Below are 9,418 nucleotides of genomic sequence, written 5' to 3'. Positions count from 1 at the left end.
TTTTTAAGTTTGGGATTACGAAACTAGATTTAAATGTTTTATCAATATCATAAATTCTAATAAATCTCTACGTCATTTCAAAAATACCTTTATCATTTTTTCTATTACCAGTTAGTCATCCATAGCTCTTTCAAGCCGTGATCTATTTCATCTTTATTTTCAGAGTGTAACAAGCTAGTAGACCCGTCAAAATTATATTTATATTTGACCATTTCGTATGAGGAATGTAGAAATTAATCTATATATTTTCATTTTTTTTGGGGTCAAAACCAAATTCTAGCTAGCATCAAGAAAAAAAATGATGAATTTATTTATTTTTTTTAATTGGATATCTCCTCTTGATTCTATGATTTTTTTTTTTTGCTATAAATATAAGATATTAATGTAAATTTGTCAAATAGAAAATATAAAAGTTTAATTGCAAAAGTAAATGAAAGAGTTCAGAATGCGATAGGGTGTTAGATAGTGTAAGAGAGAGGAGATTATTGTCTCCTCCGGTAATTTCAGAAGAAATAAAATTAGTGTATTGATATTTGTGTAAATAGTAATTTAATATGCAATCAATATTAAAAAAAAAAAAAGTGGTGTTATTAACACCCTCAAAAGCTCTCTCCAAACCCCTTTACTAAAGCTACCCCATTAAATAATTATAAAAATTATGTCACTTCTGGTACATTTTCATTCCATAAATACCCTTACTTCACAGTTTACTCCCTATCCTCACAACTTTTTTTCGTATAAATCATCATGCATGCCCCCACCAAATCAAAGCCTCCCACCCACTCTTGCTATTCTCAAATCTCACCCCAATTCTAATAAACTATATATATATATATATACGTGCATGTATGTATGTACAGTTGTTAATGCGCTGGGTTTTGTTCGTCAAATTTAGCATTTTAATTGTCAAATTACAAGGATAGTAAACTAATCATACAACAATTCTATTTGCAATTAGGAAGAAAAGAAAAAAAGAAAAAAATTATAACCATGCATGAAAATTATCTTATTGTTATACTGAAATTGATATTTTACAAGAACATAGAAAGAAATTTAATCATGATCTTTAGCTAAAATGTGTGTATGTATATATTACTGTTGTAAAGTCAACAAAATATTAATACAATAAAAGTCTTAGTTTGGCTTTTTCATGAAGATTGTAAGAGTGCTATTTGTTATTTTGATAGTTATATGGATTTTAAAAGTTCAAACACTTCTCTTAAGAAAATAGATAACATAACTTTTATCCACTTTAAAGTGTATTTTTATGTAAATTTCAATGAGGATAAAACAATAAATGTGTTGAAGGGACGAATTTTTTATAATGAGACTTAAACCCTCTACTTTTTTTTTAATACTGTTATATAATATTATTATTGATATTGCATCAGATATTACAATTAATATTTATAAATATATTATACAACATAGATCTCCTCTTGGTATGTACTTCTTTAAGCGTTGTTCGAATTCTTTAAATCGTTTCTAATATTTTATAGAAGCTCAAATCCTTAATCTCAACATTATAAGTGTAAAGGCTCGAATAAAGACCTATTGGTCTTAAACCCTCTACTTTAAAAGTAAAGAAAGAAGATGCCACCAATCAAATTATAAAACTGCTAGCCAATACTTTACACACACATGTGTATAACTACTCCAATATTACATTCTTAAAGTAGGGTCAACAAATATCTCGGCCAGCTAAGAAGTTTGTCTTAATGTCTATAATTCAATTTTGTTTTTAACAAGCACTCCAAAATTTGTCATTTTTTAATTACAATCATAATATTTTCATATTATTTGATGTGTGGAGCAAGGCCAAGTTGTAACGGCAATTTGATACTAGAGTTGATTCGTCTGACCCAAAATCAATAAAAGAATTATATATTAAAAAAGAATCAACAAAGGAATTGCTTGATCCATGCAAATTTTTTTTCTCTTTTATAATATTTTCATATTTTTCGTGATCCATGCAATTTTACTTCAGCTTGGACGAGCTCCACCGTATCACCACTAAAGCCAAATGTAACTATCTGAAACTAAATTTTCTTGTTCAAAATGAGAGTTCTCTTAATACTCGCCTCATCTTTAAAATTAGAAATATTTTTCCAATATTAGCACTCACTTTTTTCTTCTTTTTTATTTTATTTGAGACACTAATATGTTACAATCATAATCTTACTAATATTTACTATACGAAGTCTATCAGAAAATTTATTCTTACATAATATAAAGAAAAAATTTAATCTACCTATATTAACAAGGAACAAATCTACTATACTCAATTTAATTAAATGAAAAATTGAGTCTTAATTATTGTTAGGACTCCGACTCATAAATTGTTTCAAAGGACTAAGAGCCCATTGGCTTAGCATTCTCACCTTCGACTCATAGCAAGTTTGCTAAATATTGCTAAAAAATTTGGGGCTAAATGCAGGTAAGAGTTGTCTCAATCAGTAAATGTTATTGCACCGAACACAAAACTAGAAGATTGTTTACACTTCATTCAATGACATGAGTTGCATTGCTGCCTAACTTAGATTGAAAAAAAGAAAAAAAGAAAAAAACAGACTACGATGTACCACAAAATATAAGATAAGGAATAATGATAAATGATTAAATGTAACTACGTAAATTTTTTACTAATTTTTTAGTGCGATAGGCAAGTGCGACAAGCAGATGCAAATAAAAACACATCTACCTTATTTGTAAAAAAAAACTTTTAACAACCAAAATTTTGAAAAGAAAGAACTATCATGAGTTTTGAGAAATTTACATAACTTGTCCAAAAGTTATTTATTTTTAAGTTGACTCCTCATTTTTTTTCCTATTATAATTAGCTAAATATAATTTTTTCCAACACACTTATCTTTAATTTAAAACACACTCTCACCTGTCTCAAGCCCCCAATGGACGAACGAAACATTAAAGTCTTGAAATCATTGGTGGCACAAAGGCAACACATTGGCAGCAGTGGCGATAGTTTCAGGGTGTGAGGTGCTGTAACTTTTAACATGCAGTTGCTATGGAATAAAAGCTACAGTTATGGAGTATAAGTTGGGAAAAAATTTTTGATAAGCTGCCAAAGCTCAGCTACAAGTGTTACCAAACACTTTAGTAGCTTAGCTGGGCTTTGCAGTCCAACTACCTCACCACACTCCCAAACATGCTGTCAATCTTCCATTTCCCACACACTTCATTTGATGACAACTTCTATAATTATTAAAAAAAATTATATTTTGGTGAGTAAAATCCAATTTATTGTTAATGTGATGAATTACTCTATTTTATATAAATTATTGGTGAAAAAATAGTGTGTTAGGTTTGTATTGGTGAAATAATGAACAACGGTGTTAAATATAGTTTTAGGTTTATTGTTGCACATAAATTGCTTGATGAAATATGTGTGAGATTTTTTTCCCTTTAATTTGAGTGTTTGAATGATAAGGGTTGTGTTTGGAGTGTTATTGTTGTGTTGTGTTTGATTATATGTGAGATGATGATGATGATGATTTGTGGTGTTGTATCGTGGGTGTATTTTGATGTGATGGGGACCATATTTGCCTTTGTTTTGCCTATTGCATCAAAACACACAATCAAATTGTGTTGTTTTTGTGGTGCCATAACATAGCACACCAATGTAGTGTGTATTGGGTGCCTAACACATCAATTTAGTGTGATACAATGTTTATGTGCAACAAGTGCTTGTTGCAACTTGTGTTTTGTGCAATAGACACTTATTGCAAGTAAACATAGTTATTGTGTCTTGGCATTTTTTTTAATAATTTTTTTATTGTTGCATGCATAACAAAGAGCAATTTTTTTTTTTTAAAAAAAATCTACCAAAATTGGTAAAGTTGTGTTTTGGTGCAATGAGCCTGTCGCGCTTGTGTGAAAGTGCATGTCTCAAGTGCAACAGGTACCGATTGCATATTTTTTAGGTTATATTTGACTTTTTTTTAGTTAGAACTTTATTTATTTTGATTTTTTTATCAAATCAAACTAAGTATTTTAAGAACCCACAATGTTAAAAAAACAATATTTACAACAACACTCGCATCAATTTGTTGAGAGCAGTGAAGTTTGGGGATTTGTTGAGAGTAGTATCAGTTTGTTGATTTGTTAAGAGTGGTGAGAGTATTTTTGACCAGAAATTAAGTATTTACCTAATTATGACAGAAAAGTTGAAGGGACTAATTTTAAAAAATCCAAGTATTTACCTAATTATGACAGAAAAGTTGAAGGGACTAATTTTAAAAAATCTAGAATCTTTGAGGCCAGTTGTGTAAATTTTTCAAAACTCGTGACCCAACTAATGACGTAAGGTAGGTGGAATTTTTAGAAATAATTTCTAAAGAGTAATGATACAGTCACAAACTTTTGTACAAATTTATTTTATATAAACTGGCGTGACATGATAAGATTAGTTGAATTAAATATCACTTAGCTCACATAATTTATTTTTATTAATTTATATTTTCATTCAACTAATAAATTAATGACATATTCAAAATAAATTTGTACAAAAATTTATGAAATTATCATTCCTCATCCCTAAATCATAAAAAAATTATCGTTCACAAAAAAAAATAATAATAATAAAAGAAAATGGGGGTGGGACCGTGGAGTGGTGGCGGGCGGAGGGAAAAGGCAATGATATGGTAATAGAAATAGAATCCGACTCTGCAACGGAAGGGTGAAGGCCATCAGCAAAGAGAGTGATGGCGATTTCAGAGGTGTTGGAGGCCGAAAGGCCGCTTGTAGAAGACGACGTCGTCGATGGCTGCGTTGACTACAAAGGTCGTCCCGTCAATAACCGATCCAAATACGGCGGATGGAGATCCGCTTTATTCATAATTGGAGTGGAAATGGCTGAGAGATTCGCCTATTATGGAGTTTCCTCCAATCTTATAACGTATTTGACTGGGCCGCTTGCTCAGTCGACCGCCACTGCTGCTGAAAACGTCAACGCCTGGTCTGGCGTGGCCTCGTTGCTCCCTCTTTTTGGCGCTTTCCTTGCCGATTCTTTTCTTGGCCGCTACCGCGCCATAATCATTGCTTCCCTTATCTACGTCCTGGTTAGTTAGTTTCTACTTCTGCTTTTAGCTTACCTCACCTCACTACTTAATTATTTATGAGGGTATGTTTGTCATTGTTGCTGTGCTTCTTTATTTCACAATCATGCTCCCACAGCCACAGCATTAATCCAAACGTATGCATAGACTGATTGGCATAGTTATGATTCTTTTTTTTCTTTTTTTTTAAGAAATGCATCAATGGAAATTAATAAATCTCTTCCCCCCTTGTACTAGCACAAGAGGTTTTACAAATTGAACTAAATAGAACTCACTCTATAATTGATATATACACATAAGTATCATGATGGTATTGATCTCAACCCCAAACCTTTTGTACCCGTTAGAGATTTTACCGACTGAGCCAACTTCTCTCACAACGTATCTATAATGTCTTATTATTGTCCCAAGGCCGAGGTTTGAATTGAGGTTAAACGGGGAAAAAAAAAAGAGATTTGCATTTTCTAGCAGTTTGCTTCAATGATATTGCATTAGTTGCTCTCATTTTTGCGTGCTGTGTGATATTTTAACCTTGTTCACTTGAATTTGTATGAACCATTGGCAGGGACTGGGCTTGTTGACTTTGTCAGCTGTGTTGCTTTCGGGCAGCACTTCTGAGTGCCAAAATACATCATGTTCTGCTAATCAGTTCCAAGTAATCTTCTTCTTCTTCTCTCTGTATCTGATAGCACTTGGGCAAGGTGGGCATAAACCTTGCGTTCAGGCTTTTGGTGCCGATCAGTTTGATAGTCAACACCCTCAGGAATCCAAACTCAAAAGTTCCTTCTTCAATTGGTGGTATTTTGGAATGTGTATGGGCACCTTTGTGACGCTTACAGTCTTAAACTACATTCAGGACAACCTTAATTGGATTCTTGGGTTTGGAATTCCATGTATTCTAATGGTCGTTGCACTGGTTGTTTTCTTGCTTGGAACTAAGATTTATCGATACAGCTTAAAAGGGGAGGAGAAAAGCCCCTTTTTGAGGATAGGTCAGGTGTTTGTTACTGCTGTTAGGAACTGGCGAATTACGCCTTCTGCTATAGCTCTTGAAGAGGAAGCCCGTGGAACATTACCTCATCAGAGTTCTGAGCAGTTTAAGTAAGTGAAATACTGTTGTGTCTTTGGAGATTTGAAAGGCAATAGAATAGAGATGCAAAGACATTAAGATTGCATCTATGAGGAACTTTGATATGTCTAAAAGTTCATATGAGCTACATTCGTGCAAGAGTTCTACTTATTGTTCCAAGTAACTCAAAATTAATGAAAATTTGTCCATCAAGAATCGGATTTAACATGGAACACATTCGTCACTCTTTTTGGTTCTTATGCAATATCGATTGTCAGATTGCTGTTCATTTTATGGTTCAATTGCAGCTATTAGGTTCATTGTAAGTCTTTTGCTATCACTGTTAGTGGTATAGCTAGAAAATATGAAAGATTCACTACTTCCAATCAGAGAATCTCCAAATTAGTGGAAACTCTTTTCATTCTATATAATTCATTCATCTGAATGCCTGCATTCTCAGGTTTTGAAATCTTTTGTTACTACAACTCTGGCAGGTTTCTGAACAAGGCCTTGCTTGCATCAAATGGATCAAAGGGTTATGGAAAGGTGTGTAGTGCCGGTGAAGTTGAAGAAGCAAAAGCACTTCTCAGGCTTGTTCCAATATGGACTACATGCCTGGTGTATGCAATTGTGTTTGCACAGTCTTCAACTTTCTTTACCAAGCAGGGAGTTACAATGGACAGATCAGTTGTGGCAGATTTCCAGATACCAGCTGCTTCACTTCAATCCTTCATCAGCCTTGCCATCGTCCTCACCATTCCCATTTATGACCGCATCTTTGTGCCTATAGCTAGAACCTTCACACGGAAACCTGCTGGCATTACAATGCTTCAGAGAATTGGAACTGGGATGTTTTTATCTGCTGCATCCATGACCGGTGCAGCTTTAGTGGAGATGAAGAGGCTCAAAACTGCTGAAGAATATGGACTTGTTGATAAACCCAATGTAACAATTCCAATGAGTGTTTGGTGGTTGATTCCTCAATATGCCTTGCTTGGCGTATCTGAAGCTTTCACCATGGTTGGTCTTCAAGAATTTTTCTACGATCAAGTTCCCACAGAATTAAGGAGTGTTGGTCTATCACTCTACCTCAGTATATTTGGTGTTGGGAGCTTCCTGAGCAGCTTTCTCATATCTGCCATTGAGAATGCAACCGGTGGAGATGGCCGTGACAGCTGGTTTGCTAATAATCTGAACAAGGGACATCTTGATTACTTCTATTGGCTTCTTGCTGGACTGAGTTTTATACAATTGGTAGTGTACTTGTATTTTGCAAAATCGTACATTTATAACCGGGGAAATGCATCATGAACGCATCACTGAGCAATATGTAAAGGTGGTGGTGATGTTTTCTCCCACGGTAATAACAATGCTTGTTGTAGCCTGTAATCGATTCATTGGAAGTCAAGACTTGTTTGAAACAGTAATGCCAGCCAGGTTAAGTATTCTTTATTTGTGTAAATCAATTGTCTAATGAGCATTTTATCAGAACCGCGGTTAGTCATCAGGTTGGATGAAAGTCGGGATGAAATTGACTCTTGGGCTTCTAACTGTTGTATTTTGGTTGCACTCTTTTCGGCCCAATATTGAGAACGACAAAACAATACCACGTGTATCAAATCTTCGATGCCAGCAACGTGCAAAAGAGCTACTTCAACTCTTCAAGCAGCCCTCATTCAATCGAATCAATATACAATCAAGTTGTAATATATTACAGTCTACAGGTATTATGGTTGATATGCTGATGATGGTATGAGCTAATTATTAGATCAATGCCAGCTCCTTTAATCTGTCTTCTGTTTCAACTAGTGTCTCTGTGTGTGTATGTATATGTATATGTATGTATAACTTATATATACACAACATTCCTTTGCCTTATCTCGTTGTGGTCCCGACATAATTAATATTAACCCAACACGAAAAACTCTGTTTGTTCATTTCTTATTTTTTATTTAATTATTTTGCCACCAATTGGATTATTTTTAAAAATCTCCCTGAGGTTTGGGTTTGTTACAAGTAGATGGTGAGAATCTGTTTATTTATAAAAAATCTCCTACTGTCAGTTAATTTTAACATTGACCGTTAGTTGACTGTGCAAAGACAATATTGCCCTTAACAATAATTTGTAGACTGACATAACTAAAAAAAAAAATTAAAATTATTGGCGCGAAAAGCACAAACCCTATTTTTTGACAATTTTATCCTTGTCAATTTTAAAGATTTATAATATCATAGGTAAAAATTATGACTATTTCGTTTTCAAGTTTTTAATTTTATCTTTCTTGTAGGAACTTTAAGGAAATATCAATAATTTAACGAAGATTTTTAAAATTTTTAATTTTATCTTTTTTGTAGGAACTTTAAGAAAATATCAATAATTTAAAGAGGGTAAAATAGCCAACAATTCTAGTTTTTTTTTTAGTTATTTCCGTCTACAAATTATTATTAAGGGTAATATTATTTTTGCACAGTCAACTAACGGTCAATATTAAAATTAACTGACGGTAGGAAATTTTTTACAAATAAATGAATTCTCACCATCTACTTGCAACAAACTTAAACTTCAGGAGAGGTTTTTAAAAATTACCCGCCACCAATTTGAAATTTCTTTGTTACCTCTATTTTATTTTTTTAAGAAAAAAGGATTTCGATATTTAAAATTCAAAAATGAAAGAAAGGGACAGCAAAGAAAGACCAGCCAACAGCTTTAACTAGCTTTGTTTAACAAGCAAAACTTATTAAAAGCGTGGGCCCCCTTCCGTTCCTTCAGGCCCGGCCCAAAAGATCCTTCGGCCGGCTTTTCCAACGGACAACGATATTATCAAGGCGGATCTTCACAAAAGCATGTGACTACAGGACAGCCTGTTCTGCGGCTCACTCCACGTGTCACTTTATGAATCGCTAAGGCATCCAACGGTGTTTGTCGTGCTCCGCCACCAACTTCTTTCTGCTATTTTTATTCTTCAAGACAGGTAGCTCTGTCGCTTTGTATTTTTCTTGGTCATATTTGAGATTTTGTTAGGAAGGTTTAGATAATCCCAATAAAATTCAGGTATCAACTACTTACGTGCGTAGCGGTTTCTATTTTAATTATTATTTTATTTATTTATTTTTTTTTAAAAAAAAAAATTTGAGATAGTGCCGCCCATTGTTTTGATAAATTAGACAGCTAAGCCGATTCAAATTGTTGCAACCGTAATTTAATGTTAATTCATATTAAGGATATTCTCAATCTAATTACAGAAAATTGATAGGTATCGCATTTTTATTCTTT

At 33.3% G+C, this 9,418-nt stretch overlaps 1 protein-coding gene across 1 annotated transcript; it reads left to right on the top strand.

Moving 5' to 3' along the window:
- Window positions 1-4,630: 4,630 nt before the first annotated feature.
- LOC18042363 (protein NRT1/ PTR FAMILY 5.10) lies at window positions 4,631-7,571 on the top strand. The gene is made up of 3 exons (XM_006434610.2): window positions 4,631-5,078; window positions 5,641-6,176; window positions 6,639-7,571. Exons 1-3 carry the CDS (start codon window positions 4,722-4,724, stop codon window positions 7,453-7,455), a joined length of 1,710 nt encoding a protein of 569 aa, XP_006434673.1. The 5' UTR covers window positions 4,631-4,721; the 3' UTR covers window positions 7,456-7,571.
- Window positions 7,572-9,418: the final 1,847 nt, after the last annotated feature.

This window comes from Citrus clementina, unplaced genomic scaffold, assembly GCF_000493195.1.
Source record: "Citrus clementina cultivar Clemenules unplaced genomic scaffold, Citrus_clementina_v1.0 scaffold_5, whole genome shotgun sequence".
NCBI classification, from domain to species: domain Eukaryota; kingdom Viridiplantae; phylum Streptophyta; class Magnoliopsida; order Sapindales; family Rutaceae; genus Citrus; species Citrus x clementina.
The sequence above is the reverse complement of the archived record's forward strand: the minus strand, read 5'-3'. Positions and strand labels throughout refer to the sequence as shown.

Coding starts and splice junctions, on each gene's coding strand:
- LOC18042363 (XM_006434610.2), top strand. CDS start 4,722: ATGGCGATTTCAGAGGTGTTGGAGGCCGAAAGGCCGCTTGTAGAAGAC. Junction 5,079..5,640: donor CTTCCCTTATCTACGTCCTG/GTTAGTTAGTTT, acceptor AACCATTGGCAG/GGACTGGGCTTGTTGACTTT. Junction 6,177..6,638: donor CAGAGTTCTGAGCAGTTTAA/GTAAGTGAAATA, acceptor CAACTCTGGCAG/GTTTCTGAACAAGGCCTTGC.